Source organism: Arvicola amphibius, chromosome 3 (assembly GCF_903992535.2).
Source record: "Arvicola amphibius chromosome 3, mArvAmp1.2, whole genome shotgun sequence".
Taxonomy (NCBI): domain Eukaryota; kingdom Metazoa; phylum Chordata; class Mammalia; order Rodentia; family Cricetidae; genus Arvicola; species Arvicola amphibius.
The window spans coordinates 175,816,251-175,836,383 of NC_052049.1; the positions used below are offsets into that span (position 1 = coordinate 175,816,251).

Sequence of the window (20,133 nt, forward strand, 5' to 3'; positions counted from 1 at the left end):
TGAGCCATCTCTCCAGCCCCAGACTACCATTTTTTAAAGGTCGAAAACCTCATCAGACTTTGTTGGTCACTTAGAGCTTCAACATTATAGAGGATGATGTTCACGTTCCCCATACAGTCAGTCACTGTTAATAATTCAAACTCAGCCTTCATATAGATCATCATTCATTAAATATTTACTGAGCCCGTGAAGACAAAACGTCCTGTTCCCCACGCCGAGGATACACCTATGAATAAAACACCAGGTTTTGGCGAAAACTACAAAGAAACCATCTGGTTGATGTGTGATTGGCGGTTCAGTCAGGGACGGTTTGCTGGAAAACTTTGAAGTGACGAATTTGAGAGCGCCTTGCCTCGCTTGCGAGTATCATAAGGGAAGATAATCTCGAGGTCACGGAAGCAGCAGGCAGTAGGCCGAGGAGGCAGAAACTAGCTGAGGTGGCTCGAGAGACATCAATGAGCGCTCGGAGGTGTGTGAAGCCGAAGCTACGAGCTAGACTGGGACTGGATTTCCAAGGCGGGACGCGGCCCCGGGTGTAGCAGGACTGTGGGGACTGCACACCGCACTGAACACCCGAGACCGATGCCACTAGGCGTGACACAGAATTTCCTCGGGCTGTTGACCGCCTAACGACCGGACTCAGGAAGCCCGGGAGCTCACGAAGAGCTGTGACTGGAACTTGGTCCCGAAAGGCGGGCGGAAGAGGCAGGTAGAGCCTCTTGTTGTGGGGGCTAACAGTGTGCTGCGCATGCGTATGTCTGCTCTCCCAGCTAGTCCGTTAGGGCTCCGGTGTCTAGGAGGGGCGTGGCCAGGCCTCGCCGCCGGAAGAGGGTTGGCTGGGCGGGGCTAGGAGGAGGAGGAGGTGGCATCTGCGCGCGCGCGCGCGGGTGCGAACGGGAAACGCCGCGAGGGCCAGGCCGGCGGTGGAGACGACGGACGGTGACCATGGCCGCGGCAGCGGGCGGCGGTCCGGGAGCGGCAGCAGGCGCCGTGGGTGCAGGGGGTGCGGCGGCGGCCTCGGGCCTGGCCGTGTACCGGCGGAAGGACGGGGGCCCTGCCAGCAAGTTTTGGGAAAGCCCGGATACGGTGTCCCAGCTGGATTCGGTGCGAGTCTGGCTGGGCAAGCACTACAAGAAGGTGAGTTCGCGCGCGCCCGTGGGGACCGAGGAGCCACGCGACGGGGGCTGGTGGTGGCTGCGGGCCTCGCGAGTCTCGGGCCACCCCTCCCCCCGCGCGCCACGCGGGACAACAAAGGCTGGCTCGCCTCTCGCCACGCCCCCGCGGGCGGCTGTAGACACGCGGCGGGACAGGCCTTTGCTGCTGGCTCTCTCGAGCCCACCCACACGCGTGGGAAGCCCCAGCTCGCACGCTTCTTCTGTGCAGAAGCAACGGGAGCTCGGCAGAGTCGCAGGGCGTGTGTCTCTGGTCTTTGTTAGCTGCCTTAGGTGTGTGAACAAAGAGCATAAAAGACTGAGCCCAGCGTGGTAAAAGTAGCTTGAAGTTTTGTTTAGACACCAATTTCTAAGCGGTTCGGTAATTAAGGGCTTGCTACTCAGGGTCCATTCGCTAAGGAACCTTGGATGATTGGCCTTGCGAGTTAATGTAGATTTAAACCCTGCAATAGGCTTGATACAGGACAAAGTGATTGGGTTTTCACTTTATTGTACTTTTTGTGATGTGTAAAGATATGAGTACAAAAGTTAACGCCCTTCAGCGAGAGCTCCGTTTATATCTGCTTTCTTTGTAATGTTTATTTTTTGACAAACCTCCCTTGTTTCTTCTATTTTCGAATGTACACTCTGCTGAGTCAGTTGTTTCAAAAAGTTGTAATTTAACCTTTGTTAATTTTTTAATTACATTTTATCTATTTTGGTGGGGTGCATCCCGCTTCTCTGTGGATGTCAACTTAAGCGAAGAGATTCTCACACCAAATTGGTCCAGGAATCGAACTTAGTCTTGGTGGTCAGTGCCTTTTATCTTACCGCCCCAGCTATAGGTATAGTAAAATTGCCCCACTATGCCAGTGTTGAAGAATGACTCCAAAACACTTCCTCAAATTCAGCAGCGTTTTCCCCATCGAGACCCCAGGATGGGTTTGAGATATGTTCTCGATCATAGTTAATGCTTAACTGTATCATCCTTAATAGTTGCTGAATAAGTTTTTGTCAAATGAATGAAATATTAAACTAGCACCTCGGGATTTAAATCATTTTGTAGTGTTCACTTAGCAAGGGTTAGGTCCAGGGTTTGAACCCCAGCACCCCATGAAAGCTGGTACTGGTGGCTCACATCTTTAATCCTTTGTGAGGTAGAAGCATGAAGATCACAAGTTCAAGGTTTTCCTCTCTTACACAGGGAGCTCAAAGGCAAGCTGGGGCTACCAACATGAGATACTATCTCAGAAGAGTAAAAAAAACAAAAACAAACTAGTTCCTGACCTGTTGGCTTGGTCCCCAGCTTGGTGGGTGAACTGTTGTTGTTTGACAGGGATCTTGGGTGTTTTGAGAAGTGACTGTGCTTGTAAGGCTTTATTTAAACGCAGAAATAGTGTTGACTCATTTGTGCTTGGTGTACACTAAAGCATTTCTATGTCTCCCCTCTTCAGGGTCTCCCTGTGTAGCCTTGGCTGTCCTCAAACTTGCTCTGTAGACCAGGCTGGCCTCGAACTCACAGAGATCCTCCTGCCTGTCTCCCTAGTGCTGGAATTAGAGGCGTGCACCACTACCCTGGATTCACTAAGCATTTCTGTATTATTTAAGAATGCATTTAGAACATATAAATTTAAAGTTTATTTAATTGTGTGTGTGACCTTCATGTGGGTGTCCACAGAAACCAGAAGAGGCATCTGATTCCTTGGAATTAGGTAAAGACAGTTGTAAGCTACATATGATACAGGTGCTGGGAACTCAGCTCTGGTCCTTTGGAAAAGCAGCAAACACTCTTACCTGTTGAGCCATCTCCAGCACCAGACAGAAATTTAAGTCTCAGCAATTAATATGAAACAAATGAGACATTGAAGGTCTCTTCTTTTGAGGCCGTCCTGGCCTACATAAGACTTCAGAAAAACAAAAGACCCAAAATCACTACAGTTCAGAAGCCCCAGAACTCTGTGGCCTCTGGTCTTCAATTCCTTCCTGATTCTTCCATTTCTAGAGTTGTGGGATTATAAGAATGAGCCTCAAATATTTTTTTAAAAATTTAATTTTGGTTGATAGGTGTGTGTTTTGCTTGCATATATGTGTGTGTGTGCCAAAGTGTGCCAGATAATTTGGATCATCTGGAACTAAAGTTGGCAATGGTTTTGTGTTCCCATGTGTGATCTGGGAATCAAACCTGGATCCTCTGGAAGAGCAGCCATGCTTCTAAGTGCTGAGCCTTCTCTCTCCTCAGCCCTATCACAGGTTTTGCATTTAATTCATTAATTATGCTTTCCTTGTCATGAAACTACCTTGTCTCTACTGCTGGTTTGTCTTTTTTTTTGTTTATGGGTGCTTTTCCTGCATGTATGTATGTGTACCACCTGCATGCCTGTGTCCTCTGAGGTCAGGAGAAGGGGCGTGGGATCTCCTGAGACTGGAGTTAGATGTTTCTGAACTACCATGTCTTGACTGCTGAACCATCATCTCTTCAGCATACTTTATCTGCTTTAAAGAATACACATACAGGCCAGGCGGTGGTGGTGCACGCTTTTAATCTCATCATTCTGAAAGCAGAGGCAGGTGGATCTCTGAGTTCCAGGACAGCCAGGAGTACAAAAAGAAACTCTGTCTCAAGAAAAGAAAATAAATAAGTTTTAAAATTATGCACATGTATGTTCTTTATGATTATGATTCTTTGCCGTGGAGAATTGTGTTTCATACACCTAAAATTTGGTGTTGTGGCATTACTTAATAGGTAATAGGAGGTAAAGTAGCTTTCCCTCCAGCATCAGGTGTAGCTGTGTTTGAATCCCTGTCTTTTTCTTGCAGTATGTTCATGCAGATGCTCCTACCAATAAAGCGCTGGCTGGACTGGTGGTACAGCTTCTTCAGTTCCAAGAAGATGCCTTTGGGAAGCATGTCACCAACCCGGCTTTCACCAAACTACCTGTAAGTACATGAGTACTGATGGAGGAGGGTCATTTGTCTATGTGTTACTTTCATTGGTTAATAAAAAAACAATCTTGGCCCTTTGATAGGACAGAAAATTAGGTAGGCGGAGTAAACAGAACGGAATGCTGGGAAGAAGGCAGTGAGGCAGTTGCCATAGTCAGTCGCCATGTCTCTCCTCTCCGAGAAACAGGTTAAGATCTTTCCTGGTAAGCGACCACCTTGTGGTGCTACACAGATTACTAAATATGGCTTAAAGCAAGATTTGAAAATTAGCCAGTAAGAGGCTAAAACTAATGGTCCAGGCAGTGCTTAGTTTCCATGTAATTATTTCGGGTATAAAGCTAGCTGGGTGGTGGGAAGCTGCCCGCTGCTCCTTCTACAGAGTACATGTTACATAGGATCTTCAGCTGCTGCTCCTGCTGCTTCTGCTGCTGCTGCTGCTGCTGCTACTCCTCCTCCTCCTCTTCTTTTTTTTTTGAGACAGGGTTTCTCTGTATATTAGCCTTGGCTGTCCTGGGACTTTTGTGTAGGCCAGGGTGGCCTCAAAATCAGTCCACCTGGCTCTGCCTCCCTAGTGCTGGGAGTAAAGGTGTGTGTTGTCACTGCTGGGCTCAGTTTCTTTTTTTTTTTCTTTTTTCTTTTTTTAAAAAGATTTATTTATTTATTATGCATACAATGTTCTGTTAAACATATATACACCAGAAGAGGCACCAGATCTGATTATAGACGGCTGTGAGCCACCATGTGGTTGCTGGGAGTTGAATTCAGGACCTCTGGAAGAGCAGCTAGTGCTCTTAACCTCTGAGCCATCTCTCCAGCCCTTGGGCTCAGTTTCTGTATTTTGAAGTGTCACCTGTGGCTGATTTCCCTTGCTATTGTGATTGGGGTAGGGGTGGACACAACAACTGTACAGAGAAGTGTTTTGTTTCTTTTTGATACAGCTCTGGAACTGCCTCTGTATGGGAGGCTAGCTGATCCTTTTGCCTTCACTTCCATGAGCTGGGATTACAAGCATGTTCTGTTATCCTGTTTAGTGGTAGAATTCTTGCCTGCTGTGTCATTTAATGTGTAATGTGTTTTAGACTCTGCAACAACTATGAAGACTCAATATTTTTGTGTTATGATTGTCAGTCTGCTGTGCTGTATATACTGATACTTGTCTGTTAGACTCTTGTGACGAGTATATTTTGTGTTTTTGTTTTTAATTTTATATGCATTGGTGTAAAGGTGTTGTCAGATCCCTTGGAACCGGTGTTACAGACAGTTGTGAGCTGCAATGTGGTGTCAGGAATTGAACCAGGTCCTCTGGAAGAGCAGCCAGTGCTCTTATCCACTGAAAATTCTCTCTAGCCCCATGTGGGTTTTTTTGTTTTTTTGTTTTGTTTTGTTTTCTGAGATAGGGTTTCTCTGTAGTTTGGAGCCTGCTGGCTTTGAACTCACAGAGATCCACCTGCCTCTGCCTCCTGAGTACTGGGATTAAAGGCGTTCACCACCAATATTTTTTTTAATTAAAAAAATTTAAATATCTGTGCAGTGGTGCCATATACCTTTAATCCCAGCACCTCAGAGACAAAGGCAAGAAGATTTCTGAGCTTGAGACCAGCCTGAACTACAGAGCGAATTCCAGGACAGCTAAGGCTACACAGAGAAATAAATCAAAAAATCAAGAAAAAATTTAACTTTAGTCTATTAATTAGTGTGTGACTGTATGTGTGCTGGCACATGCCTGCCATAGCGTGCATGTGAAGGGAAGGTCAGGACAACTTCCAGGAGTTGGTTCTCCTGCCATGTGGGTAACAGGGACCAGACTCGGGTCATCGTATTGGTAGAAGGCTCCTTGACCTGTGGTCCTCTCTCCCACACAAAATAAGTAAATAAATGTATAAAAGGGAAATAATTAACAGGATGCCTGTCCTGAATAGTCAGATACCTGAAGTACTGAAGTACAGAGCCAGAGGAAAGGTGTGCTTATTCGGAATTGAAGACCATTTTCTTTCTGGTTTTTGAGCTTAGGTCTTTGGCAAATTCTGTAATAATCTTGTTTGACTGACTCAGACTAAAGGTCAGTATAGTTTATACCTCTTTTTTGCACTTTTTAAAAATTTTTTTTTTTTAAAAACAAGGTATCTTTTTCATTTTAGATACCAATCCCAGTTCCCACTCCCTCCCCTCCTCTCATTCCCTCCATCTTCCCCAGTTTTATACTTTTCACATCATATCGGGACAGAGCGATAATGATGAAGCAGTTGAAAGCTCTTGGCACCGTGCTGTGCACCCTGAGCTGTTTCTCGGGAACCTGTATGGTGGAAGAAGGATAACAAGCTCCCTCACACTATCTTATGAGCACACTTCTGCCGCGGCACTTCTGTGCCGTACCCACACACAAGCCAAATGTACACAGAATAGTTCTGTTTTTGTCTTTTCAGACAGGGTCTTTCCGCACAGCCTTGGCTGTCCTGGAACTCACTATGTTGACCAGAATTTCCTCAAACTCATAGTCACCTGCCTCTGCCTCCTGAGTGCTAGGAATAAAGGCATACACTATCACTTCTGGCTTATAAATGGAAATTTATTTTAATTTATTTTTTTTTTTTTTGAGACAGTCTCTTTCTGTAGTCCTGCCTGTCTTGGAACTCACTCTGTAGAACAGACTGGCCTTGAACCTTGGTTTTGCCTCTGTTTTCTAAGTGCTGAAGTTAAAATTTCATGTTACCCATTCCCAACTAATAAAATTTTTTTTTAAAAAGACTTCATATTTAATCTTTATTTACATGTCTGTTTGTGTTTCTGTGTGTCGGTATGCACGTAGTGCACTTGCATACATGCAGGCAAAACACCCATATACAAATTAAAAATTACGTAGTGATATAGTAATAATATAATAATTATGTAGTATTTCTCAAATGTTATATGATTTAGAGTAAGATCTGCATAAAGTTCATTTTGTTTTATATTTTTATTTTTGAGATAGGATCTTTAGCTCTGGCTTTTCGAAAACAAAGTTTTTTGTTTTCTTTTTTAAAGTCTGGTATAGAGATGTGGACCTTTAATCCCAGCACTTGGGAGGCAGAGACTGGTGGATATCTGAATTCAAGGCCAGCCTGTTCTACATAGTGAGTTCCAGGATAGTCAGAGTTGTGTAGTAAGACCTTGTCTCAGGAACAAATAAGAAAGGTATTTATTTTTTCAAATGATTCCCATTCTTTTCTTATTCCTAATATAAGTGTCATCCAAAGTGTCATCCAAAATGACATTACAAGGGACTGTAGACATGAGGGTTTTAAGTTCTGGGAACTAAACCATCATTTACTAAAAGGGTTTAGGGAATAGGGAATATTTTTAGTCATAAACCATAATTAAAAATAATTCATGGCTTAGTGCCAGTAGGACCAGATGTATTTCTCTTCTTCTCAAAATAGAATGAAGCATTTTCTCAAATGAAAGAAATTGTTCTGGATTGCAATACTGTAGAATAAAATCGAATGAGAAAGACAAATACAAAGCAAAGATATTTTTGTTGTAGTTTTGTTTTTTTGAGGTAGGTTTTACCGTGTACCATGCTGGCCTCCTAATGATCTCCCTTCCTCTGGCTCCTGAATCTGGGATTAAAGGGTTTGTCATGCGCTACCACTGCCAGCTATTTATTTATTTTTAAATTTTTTTTTTCAAGGCAGGGTTTCTCTGTAGTTTCTAGAGTCTGTCCTGGAACTAGCTCTTGTAGGCCAGGTTGGCCTCGAACTCAGAGATCCGCCTGCCTCTGCCTCCCGAGTGCTGGGATTAAAGGCGTGCGCCACCACAGCCTGGCTATTTTAAAAAAAATTTTAAATTATTTTGTGTATATGGGTCTGTCTGAGTGCAGGTTTGTGTGCTTGAGCGCAGGGCTTCTAGAAATCAGGAGAGCCTTAGATCTTCTAGAATTGGAGTTGTAGATAGTTGTGAGCCACCACGCGAGTGTAGGTAATTTCACTACGTCCTCTGCAAAAGTAAAAGTGCTGAGCTGTCTCTCTAGCCCAGTAAATGTAACTTTTATGGGGGGCGGTTAAAGACAGGGTTTCGAGATGGCTGTGTAACAGCTCCAACTGTCATGAAACTCACTTTGTAGACCAGGCTGGCCTGGAATTCACAGACATCTGCTTGCCTCTGTCTCCTGATTGCTGGGATTAAAGCCATGTACCACCACTCAGGGCTTCAGTAAATATAATTTTAAAACTTGGTGGGGAAGTCTTGTTTAGCCTGATGTTGTGGTTCATTCTTCTGGATTCAGTAAGGATGAATTCAGTGGGATGGTAGAAGGAAGATTAAAGTCAGTCTGAGCTGCATTGCTCATTGGAAGCCAGCATGGGCTAAAGGAGACCCCGATTTAAAAAAAGAGAAGTAGCTGGGAGGTGGGGGCACACATCTTTAATTCCAGCACTCTTGGCAGTGGAAGGAAGATAACGGAGTTGAGGCCAAGTCTGGTCTACAGAGTGAGTTCCAGGACAGGCAGTGCTACACAGAAAAACATTGTCTTGAAAACACACACTCAAAATAAGTAAGTGAATAAATAAATAAATCAGGTAGTGAGTCAGACCTGGTGGTTGAAGCATATAATCTGGGTTACTGAGGAGGCTGAGGTTAAAGTTTAAGGTTGCTTGGGCTCAGAGTGAGATTAAGGTTAGCCAGGGTACCTGAGAACCTGGATAAGAAAAGAGGCCTGACAGTGTATTTCACTGGTAAAACATTTTATTTTAACATGCAGGAGTCCTTTAGTTGAGTTTAAAGTATAAAATGAATGGTTGGATGAGAACTTTTATTTTCCTCTTGTGCAATTTGTCATCTCTAGGCAAAATGTTTTATGGATTTCAAAGCTGGAGGCACCTTGTGTCACATTCTTGGGGCTGCTTACAAGTACAAAAATGAACAGGGGTGGTAAGTTTTTTTTAAAATTTATTTGCATGTTTTAATGTGATATTACTTGATGTGAAATCATATTCCCTTGTGTATAGAGAATTCTGGAAGAATATTGTTAATGACAAGGTAAGATCTGTTTTTAAAAAATCAATTTTCTGTATTTAATTTTTTTGTATTTAATTTTTTTAGTCTTTTATTCCTCAAGAGTGTAGTTTCAGCCAGGTGTGGTGGTGTACCCTTTTCATACCAGCACTTGGGCCAGATGCAGACAGATCTCTGTAAGTCTCTAAACTTCTCAGACACCATAAAGAGCTCACTTTCATTTTTTTCTTACATTCAAGAAAAATTACAACTCTATTAGGTAAATAATATATTTAGTTTTTGTAGTACTGGGAGATGAATGTAAAATTTTGTGTGTATGTACATAATAATGTATGTGCAGAGACCAACTGTGGAGTGGGCCTTCTCCATTCACCTTTATGTGATGGAGTTGGAACTCAGGTTGCCAGGCTTGAGGGGCAAGTACTTTACCTACTGAGCTATCTTGCTGGCTCCTCTTTTTTAAATTTTTGGAGTCCTATTATAAACATAACCAATATTTCTTAGCTTCTTTTTTTCTGTTTTTTTTTTTTTTTTTTTTTTTTTTTTTTTTTTTTTTTTTTTTTTTTGAGACAGGGTTTCTCTGTAGCTTTGGAGCTTGTTCTGGAACTAGCTCTTTTTTTTTTTTTTTTTTTTAAAGATTTATTTATTGGGCTGGAGAGATGGCTCAGAGGTTAAAAGCACTGACTGCTCTTCCAGAGGTCCTGAGTTTAATTCCCAGCAACCACATGGTGGCTCACAACCCTCTGTAATGAGGTCTGGTGCCCTCTTCTGGCCTGCAGGCATACACACAGACAGAATATTGTATATAACCTCTACTCTCACTTACATATATAATTAGAAATAATAAAAGGAAATCTTTAAAAAAAACAAAAAAAGATTTGTTTATTATGTATACAACATCCCACCTCGATGTATTCCCGCATGCCAGAGCAGGGCGCCAGATCTCAGTACAGATGGTTGTGAGCCATCATATGGTTGCTGGGAGTTGAACTCAGGACCTCTGGAAGAACAGCCAGTGCTCTTAACCTCTGAGCCATCTCTCTAGCCCTGGAACTAGCTCTTGTAGACCAGGCTGGCCTTGAACTCACAGAGAGGCATCCGTCTCTGCCTCCCAAGTGCTGGGATTAAAGGCTTGTGCCACCACTGCCTGGCTATTCCTTAGTTTATTTTCTGTTTTTCATCCATTTGTTTTTCGGGGGGTTTTTGAGACAGGGTTTCTCTGTGTACTTTTGTAGCCTGTCCTACCATTCACTCTGTATACCAGGCTGCCCTCAGACTCACAGAAAAGTGCTTGCTTCTGCTTCCTGAGTGCTGAGATTAAAGACGTGCACCACTACGTCCCAGCTCATCCATGTTTTGAATCTGAGTAAAAATCTTTGTGTTCTTTGGAGATGACTACAGTTGAAGACCACAGTGCTGTTGTGCGCTCCGTCTCTCTGTCTCTGTCTCTCTGTTGTATGTGTTTAGTGGTTTGGCATTTCATTTGAGACAGACTCTTACTGTATAGTCCTGTATGGCCCAGAACTCCTCCCTGTGTACACTAACTAGGCTGGCCTTAAACTTACAAGAAACCAGCCTCCTTCTGTCTCCAGAGTACTGGAATTGAAGGCATACACCCCCATACCCTGCCTGTGCTGGCTTTTTATCATCAATCTCTAGGTCACTTTTATAGTATAATTTCTGTTTTCATTAGATGATTCCCCTTCCCACCTGTTTACCCCTGTATGTAATAACCCATCTGGACTATTGTCAACAGGACTGCAGTAGAAATGAGTGCAGCTATTGCACTGACTTATGTCACTGCATATACCCAGGAATGACATGTCTATCTGTGTTTTATGGTTTGGGTAATTTTAAGTTTTCGAGGAGCCATACAAAAAAATTTTGCTTGTTGGTTTTGCCTTTCTTTCTTTTTTCTTTTTTCTTTTTGGTCAGTCTGATATAAGCTAGAGTTATCTGAGAGGAAGGAACCTTAATTGAGAAAATACCCCTATTTTATTGCCTGTAGCAAGCCTGTAGGACATTTCCTTTATTGATCCCTTGGCAGGTGATCTAGGGATGACAAAGGATAAGAAAGCAAGCTAAGCAAGCCACAAGAAATAAGCTATCACCTGCACTTCTGTTCTCTCCGTTACAGTTCCTCTTGTCTTTGCTTCTCTGATTTTGGACTGTAACCCCTTGAACCAAATAAAACTAAAACATACACTGTTTAAATTGCTGAGCTCACTTGTTTTTCTTTCTCTCTCTCTCTTTTTTTCACTACTTGGAACTCTACCTAGAGTTTTGAGCATTTGCCAAATGCTTTACAGCTAAGCTACACCCTCAGCCCATTCTGCTTAAATTTTTTTCCCCTAAAAATTCTTGTTTATTTATTTTAATCATTTGTTTTTTGAGATGGGGTTTCTCTGTTTCAGAGCCCTGGCTGTTCTGGAACTTTTCTGTAGACTAGACAGACTTAGTACTCAGAGAACTTGCCTGCCCCTCCTTCCCTAGTGAACCACTATACCTGACTAAAAAGTATTTTTAAACACAGTCTCACTATGTTGCTAGACAGACAGACACAGTTTCACTAAGTTGCTAGACAGACAGATAGGCAGGCCTTGAGTTTATATCACGATGCCTCTGTCTTCTTGAGAAGTCGGGATGTAGTCCTGAGCCACTAGGTTTAGCTTCATTAACATTTCTTCCAACAAATTAAGAGTTCTGTTTCTCCATTATCCTATTATTATCATTATTATTATTTTCTTTTATAGTCTTTGTAACCAAGATGATGTAGTTTGATTCTGTTGCTGTGTGTCTTGGTTACTGTTAGTTACTGTGAAGAGACTCTATGACCAAGGCAACCATTATTTTTTATTAATTTTTAAAAAAGATTTATTTATTTATTTATTTATTTATTTATTTATTTATTTATTTATTTATTTATTATGTATACAGTATTCTGTCTGCATGTATGCTTGCAGGCCAGAAGAGGGCACCAGATCTCATCAGAGATGGTTATGAGCCACCACGTGGTTGCTGGGCATTGAACTCAGCACCTCTGAACAGCAGTCAGGGCTCTTAACCGCTGAGCCATCTCTCCAGCCTCCAAGGCAACCATTATAAAGACAGTTTTTAATTTCGGGACTTGTATGGTTATTATGGTGGGGAGCTAGAGCAGTAGCTGTGATCTTCTCATCCTGATCCTCAAGCAGCTGACAGAGAGAAAGACAATGAGCCGGAATAGGCTTTTGAAAGCTCAAAGCCTGCTCCTAGTGACACCCTCGTCACCAAGGTCTACTTCCTAATCCATATGAAATACTTGACTAAATGAGGACAAGAATTCCCATTCAACCACTGCACTGATTAAATACTCTGACTAGAATGGGTTTGAAAAGGTTTATTTGGCCTGTACTTCCAGGTCACAATCCATTACTGAAGGTATTTAGTGCAGGAACTCATGCAGGGCCCCCACATCAATCTAAAAATTTCTCACAGTCATGGCCACAGGCTAATCTCTCAATTGAGATTTTTCTCAAATGACTCTAGGTTGTCAGTGACAACTGATGATACTTAGGATAGAAGAGATTTTGAATTGCATTTCCTTGATGGATCTGGGTGTCAAACTTTCCACGTTGGCCATTTGCATACTGTTTACGTTTGGGTTTTCTTCATTTTAAAATCAGACTTTTTATTTGAGTTCTTTGTAATAGGTTCTGAAAAGTAACCTCTTGTTAATGTGCATTTTCAAAAAGTGTTCAAAGATGGGTCTTTGGTACGAGTTTATAGTCTCAGCATTAGGAAGGTGAGGCAGGAGGATCAGGAGGAGTTAAGGATCCTCAGCCACATGGTGACTTGAGGCCAGCTTGAAACACATGAAATTTGTTTCTACAAAAATAGTTCTCTGGGAGCTGGAGAGATGGCTCAGTGGTTAAGAACACTGACTGCTCTTCCTGAGGACCCAGGTTCAATTCCCAGCACCCACATGGCAGCTCACAACTGTCTGAAAATCCAGTTCCAGGGGATCTGATATCTTCACACCAATGCACATAAAATAAAGTTAAATAAGCCATAAAAAAATTAAAATAAATAGTTCTCCAGATTATCCTCAAGTTTCTATGAGGAATGGTGGCCCGAGGGTTGCCTCTAGCACTAAGATAGCTGTGGAGAATGTATGTGTTAAATGGCATAATTAAATGCTTTCTTCAATTAACATAGGCTTCAAAATGCAATCTAACAAGGATTCAAACCAGCTGTCATATTCTCAAATTTGTACCTGTTGTTGATTTGTTGTTTTTTTTTTTTTTTTTGAGACAGGGTTTCTCTGTAGCTTTAGAGCCTGTCCTGGAACTAGCTTTTGTAGACCAGGCTGGCCTTGAACTCACAGAGATCCGCCTGCCTCTGCCTCCCAAGTGCTGGGTTTAAAGGCGTGCGCCACCACTGTACCTGTACCACTGTAGGCTGTTCCTGTAGTTGAAAGTGACTTTCAGTGGCTTAGGTATGGTAGACCTATCTCTCTTAGTGTGTGACTACCTGTTTCTAGGTGTGAGTGACTCTAGGATTTTTTTCCACCCTTTATTTCCTGACGTTAAACCCTTTGGTGATGGGTTTTTAAAGTTCATAGTTTATCTTTATCATAAAAGTTTTTTGTTTTTTTTTTTTTTTTTTTTTTTTTTTTTCGAGACAGGGTTTCTCTGCAGCTTTTTTAGAGCCTGTCCTGGAACTAGCTCTTGTAGACCAGGCTGGCCTCGAACTCACAGAGATCCGCCTGCCTCTGCCTCCCGAGTGCTGGGATTAAAGGCGTGCGCCACCACCGCCCGGCCATAAAAGTTTTTTTTTTTAACTGATTTTTGATCTCCCCACTCACCTATTTAGTAAGTTTGTGTTATGTCCTATAAAGACTGACTATAGAAGTCTTTTCATGGATCTGCTTTTAGGGTACCTGATTCATGGGCTAAGGATGTTGTCTGTGAGTACTCTTTCATTGTTGAGTCCTGCATTTACTTTTCCCTATGTGCTGGAGATGAATATGTGACCATGTTTTGGAATTTGCTAGTACACTTTAGAATAAAATTCAATATGGCTTATTGATAGATAAAATTTTTATTTTTTATGTATATGTGTTTAATTTTTGGTTATGTATGTATGTATGTGTGTATGTCTAGGTGTTTGTATATGTGAGTGTAGGTGTCAACGGAGGCCTGAAGAAGGCACCAAATACTTTGGTGCTGGAGTTAGAGGCAGTCGTGAACCCACTGATGTGGGTGCTTAGCCAGGGCTGAGAAATTGGCATAGCTTTCAGCTTCATTTGCAGAGTCGTGAACAGTTTCTCTGACTTTCATACGTGTATGATACCCATTTGTATGTGTTGTACTTTCTGTCTTATAATTAAAATTCGTCCCCCTTTGTGAGTTTGTTGTTTGTTTTTTGTAGTCCTGGCTGTTCTGAAACTCAGTGTGTAGACTAGACTGGCCTGGAACTCAGAGATTCACCTGCCTCTGCCTCCTGATTGCTGGGATTAAAGGTGTGCACTGCCATGCTTGGTAGCACAATAACTAAACATTTTTACTTTTGTCTGTGCATGAGCACGTGCACCACCCATGCAGAGGTCAGAGTACAGCTTTGGAGTCAGTTTACCATGTTGGTACTAGGGATGGTTTTGAGTTTGTCAGCCTTGTCATCGACTGCAGAAACGTTATGCCAGCCTTGAGCAAAGTCCCTTTTAAGCTTATATAGTTTAAGTAAACTTCCCTTATCCTTAGATTAGATGATTCCCTTTTCTTAAATCTGAACTGCGTTATTTTACAGTTCTTCCCTTGTAGTGTTTGGGGTTGAAACCAACACTTTATGTTAAGCAAGCATTCTATCACAAGCTGTGTCCCCAGCCTGGTGAACATCTTTTTGTATCATGTAATATAGCTTAGACTGAAAGACAATAGGAATAGCATTGCTACTTCATTTTGACTGGCGTATCACTTTTAAAAAAATTTCAGTGATTTTTTTTTTTAACTTTGTATGTATCTGTGTGTGTGTGTGTGTGTGTGTGTGTGTGTGTGTGTGTGTGAGTGGAGGTCTGAGTGTGTGTGTGTGTATGAGTGGAGATCTGAGGACAAATTTTGGAGTCCGTTCTCCCACTGTGTGAGTTCTGTGGATCGAATTCTAGTCATCAGGATTGAAGGCAGGTGCCTTTACTCACTGAGCCGTCTTACCAGCTCAAAGTATTGTCTATTATGATATTGATAGTGTGTATTCTCGTAGTACTGAGAGATTATCTCTATATACTTTATACAGTGCTAGCTTAGTTTCCAAGTCTTTCTAATTCATTTGAGTTTAATTCTAAAATGGAGTTTTCTACTTGTCTGTAAGACTGAAGATGGACTTAGTAAAGGCTTTTTTTTCTTTATTAGGCGCAGATTTGATCTTCAGAATCCATCCCGAATGGATCGTAATGTTGAAATGTTCATGAACATTGAAAAAACGTTGGTACAAGTAAGTAGGAGAATTGGGTTTTGTCCCTTCCCCTTCCCCCTCTTCTTTCTCCTTCCTCCTTTTCCTATTTTTCTTTTCCTTCTATCATGTTTTAGGTAGGGCTTCTTTAGGCCCAGACTGGCCTACAGATCCTGCTTCAAAGTAGCATCCATTCCTAAATTAGGTGCCTGAGTCACTAGCTCGGGTTGAGGTTTTATTTTATTCTTTAATATGTACACCTCAGTTCTAAGATTGTCTTTATTGGATTGTCAAAAGATTAAAGGAATTTTCTGAAATCTTACTGTTTTTGTGTGTGTGTGGGAATTAGAGCTATAATTCATCTGATCGTTTAAAGACCATCAGTCTCTTACTATTTTTATTTTCATATTTTTGAGACTGTGTTTTTAGTTCTGGCTGTTCTGGAACTTACTGTGTAGATCAGGGTGGCCTTGAACTCATAAGAGATTCTTCTGCTTCTCGGTTGCTGGATTAAAGGTCTGTGCCACCATACTCAACTAGTGTCTGACATTTTTGGTGAAATAATGTGCTATTTTTATTTATTTCATTTATTATTCAAGCCAGTTTTCTCATAATGGAGCCTTAGTTGACCTGGAACCATAGAGCATAGAGCTTCACCTGCCTCTGCCTCCTGTGTGCTAGATTAACGAAGTGCCTGGTTCTCAGGGATTTGACCCCCTCACGCCAATAAACACAATAAAAAATATTATTTAAAAAAAAAGAGAGAGGGTGTTTCCTTGTAGTCTTTGCTGTCCTAGAACTCTAGACAACAGGCTGGGCTTGAACTAATAGAAATTTGACTTCCTCTGCCTCCCAAGTGCTGGGATTAAACGCCTGCACCTCCACCTCCCTGACTGAGAAGTTGATTTTTGTGTATGTGTGTAATTATGGGTGAGAGAAAACTTGGGGAGTCAGTTCTTTCTCTCCACATTTATGTGGGTGCTGGGATGGAACTCAGATTGACAGGCACAGCTCTTGGTTCCATGTGCTGAACCATCTCACTACACTAGCCCTCACCTAATTTTTTTAAAAAAATTCTGTTTTTGTTTTATGTATTTGAGTGTTTGCCTGTTTGTATGATTGTGGACTGTGTGCAGTGCCTACAGAGGTCAGAAGAGGGTACCAGATTCCTTGTAGCTGGAGTGAGCTGCTGTGTGGGTGCTAGCAGTTGAACTTGAGTTCTCTGGAATAACAGCTGAGACATCTCTCTACCGCCCCTTGTTGAGATAGGCTCTGTCACTGAACCTGGTACTCAGCCATTTTGGCTAGTGCTGGCCAGGAAGCTCAATAGGATGACAGCTTGTCTCTTGTGTTTCAGAGACATCAGCTTGGTCCACATATGTGTGCCACTACTCTCAGCTTCTGTGGGCGACTGGGCTTTCAAAATCAATTCCTTCTGTGTACACAGAACTTCACTCACTGAATCTTCTCCCCCGACCTTTACTTACTTACTCACTCACTCACTCACTCACTCACTCACTCACTCATTCATTCATTCATTCATTTATTTATTGTGGTGGTTGGGGTTGAGACAGGGTCTCATCATGTAGCTCTGGCATCCTGGGTCTCACTGTGTAGACCAGTGCTGGCAGTGGAGACCTGGTGCTTCTGACCTTGAAATCAGTTCATTTCAAGTGATTGTCAGAAGTAGTTGTTTAGCTGCAGAAGGGTTTTAGGGATGATTTTAAGTAGCTTACTAAGCTATCTCGGTTTTATTTTGAGATAAGACTATTGTGTATCATATTGTGTATCAAAAAATGACTTCCAAGATGGGCATGGTGGAACAAGCCTTTAATCACAATACATAGGAGGCAGAGGCAGGCAGACAAGAGTTTTAGTATAGCCAGGGCTACACTAACCCTGTCTTAACCAAAAACCAAAAAAAAAAAAAGATGTCTTTCTATCTTAAGAAATGAAGATTTGAAAGTCAAGTTCAGCCATTAAGATAATGAGTACTCAGGGATCTGTGAGATGGCTTAGTGGGCAGAACTTGCTGCCAAGACTGGTGACCTGAGTTCAGTCCCTAGTCCCCACATATTTGTCTGATGACTTCATGTGTGCCATTGGTAAGCAATTTTCACATAAATTAAAAAAAATAAAATGTAAGGATGATGAATAGCCAGAGTACATACCATTTCAGAACCGTTTGAACTTCAAAGTCTGTCTTTTTTGTTTTCTCAGAACAATTGTCTGACTAGACCCAACATCTACCTCATTCCAGACATTGATTTGAAGTTGGCTAATAAATTGAAAGATATCATCAAACGGCACCAGGTAATAACCATGATCACTTCAGTGCAGGGCAGTTAACTTTTTAATGCCAAAATTTGCACTTTGTGTGTGTCTGCTTTAAAGGAAAGATTTGTCTGAGTTTCTGCACCCCTGTAGGAGGTCAGTAGTCAGTGGGATAAGTTATGATCGTCTTAGGAGTTTACTGCGTACTTCAGTGGCCCATATAATCGCTAACAGAACCTGCAAGGTCACAAAAGAGAGTTGGTAGCAAGATTATTGCTTGCAGGAGGTGAAATGTACTTTAACACTACCCCCCCCCCCCCCCCCCGCCAAATGTATTTATGTCCTCTTTGTAAAACAAGTAGAAAAATTCAGGTTTCTAGGATCGCTTAATGGCACAAGTATGCTTGAATGCATAGAGTGCATGACCCTGGATATTGGAGGCTACTTGAGTGTGGGGCTTCAAAACCAACTGAGGTAGTGTAGCAAGACTCTCCACTGCTGCTGGTGTTTTCATCATCTTACTTTATTTTAGGCTGGTTTTTTTTTTCCCCCTGTAATGCTAGTTTTTTACCACAGTGAAACCTGTGATAGCTGAGAATATCTACGTACAAAATAATTTTCTGCATAACATTTCTGTGACAGTGTTTTACTGAGATCTAGAATTGGTTAAGAAGCCTCATGAAATACCTTTTTTCAGCTGCAAAAATGAATAACATTTGAAATATGTCTTATATTTTAGTAAAATATTTATGATCCATAAAAGCAAATAGTTTTATTTTATGCATAAAGTTCCTGCTATATAATTACAAATGTTGTTGTCTTTCCCTTACATGTAACATGCTTTCCAAAGATACAAATAGTCTAACTCAGTGTAGTGTATAAATAGTACAGCCTGTTGTTTGGTGGGGTGGTGAGTTCCCTTCCTTGTAGAACAAGCATTACTGCTTTCAACAGATCAAAGCCTTTCTCTTTTGGGGTGTCTGTTTATTATGTGATAGTCAAGTGCAACTTAGCTTCATGTGCTTGTTAAGAGGGCAGAAATAGAATAAATTAACCTGCTTGTTCTTGCCTTTAAGCTGAAGTTAGGAATTATTTCTACAAATTTTACTGGAGGTAATGCCTACTTATTTTCTAATGTTTATTGTGACTAGTTTATTAACAAATAAGAACACAATTGAGAGAAATAGTAGCATTTCTAGCTGGTTTCAAAAAGTCTTCTAGTGCTGCTGGAGTTAAAAACCAGGGAGGGCTTCATGTGTTCTAGTCTCTTGTATTGGAGTTTTATCTAGCTCCAGCCCTGGTTTCGTAAAATTGCAGAGAATCAATCTCAGTAGTCACTAATAATAGTATTGTCATTGAACCCTAATCGCAACTTCACTGGGACATTTTAAATGAGTTAATGACTCACATGGAATCTATCTTATTTATCTATTTATTTATTTGAGGCAGGTTCTTACTGTGTAGCTCTTGCTGGTTTGTAGATGAGGTTAGCCTTAAACTCACTGATAACTGCCTGCCTCTGCTTCTTGAGTACTGAAATAAAAGGCATATGCCATTGAGACAGGCTTACTTATTTTTTATTTAAAAATGTATGCATGTGAGAGTACCTGTTGAGGTCAGAGAGCATCAGATTTCATGGAACTGCTGCTACCTGGGAACCAAGGTCCATTGTAAAAGTAGAGGGCACCCTTAACCTCTGAACCATCTGTCAAGCCCCAAAATAGTCTACTTTTTTCTTTTTCTTTTTTTTTTTTTCTTTTTTTTTTGGTTTTTCGAGACAGGGTTTCTCTGCAGCTTTAGAGCCTGTCCTGGAGCTAGCTCTTGTAGACCAGGCTGGTCTCGAACTCACAGAGATCCGCCTGCCTCTGCCTCCCGAGTGCTGGGATTAAAGGCGTGCACCACCACCGCCCAGCTTCTTTCTTTTTTTTTTTTTTGTTTTTGTTTTTGTTTTTGTTTTTTGAAACAGGGTTTATCTGTATAATAGCCCTGGATGTCACTCTATAGATCAGTCTGAGTTCCAACAAAAGTCTTAAGAGAGAGCCATTGTTTATTACTCCTTTTCATGCTGGAGAGATGTCTCAGTGGTTAAGAGCACTTGTTCTTGTAAAGAACCTTTAATCCCAGCACTCAGGAGACAGAGGCAGGCACATCTCTGTGAGTTCGAGGCTAGCCTGGTCTACAAGAGCTAGTTCCAGGACAGGCACCAAAGCTACAGAGAAACCTTGTCTCAATAAACTAAAAAATAAAATAATAATAAAAAAGAACTAGATTCAGTTTTCTGCAACCACACAGTAGCTCACAACTGAAGTTCTCTTCTGACTTCTGTGGTTACCATGCACACACCGTTGAA

General features: G+C 41.7%; 1 protein-coding gene across 2 annotated transcripts in view; it reads left to right on the plus strand.

Annotated features, from left to right (window-relative positions):
• The first annotated feature begins 703 nt into the window (after window positions 1-703).
• Window positions 704-20,133, plus strand: part of Smarcc1 (SWI/SNF related, matrix associated, actin dependent regulator of chromatin subfamily c member 1) — a 114,672-nt gene continuing 95,242 nt past the window's right edge. Inside the window, exons 1-5 of one of the 2 annotated variants that reach the window (XM_038323332.1) lie at window positions 704-1,137; window positions 3,969-4,088; window positions 8,914-8,999; window positions 15,470-15,551; window positions 17,730-17,822. In XM_038323332.1, the coding sequence (XP_038179260.1) occupies window positions 946-1,137; window positions 3,969-4,088; window positions 8,914-8,999; window positions 15,470-15,551; window positions 17,730-17,822 (573 nt within the window). In that variant the 5' untranslated portion in view covers window positions 704-945. The remainder of the gene's footprint in view (window positions 1,138-3,968; window positions 4,089-8,913; window positions 9,000-15,469; window positions 15,552-17,729; window positions 17,823-20,133) is intronic. The other variant, XM_038323331.1, reaches the window with a different exon arrangement.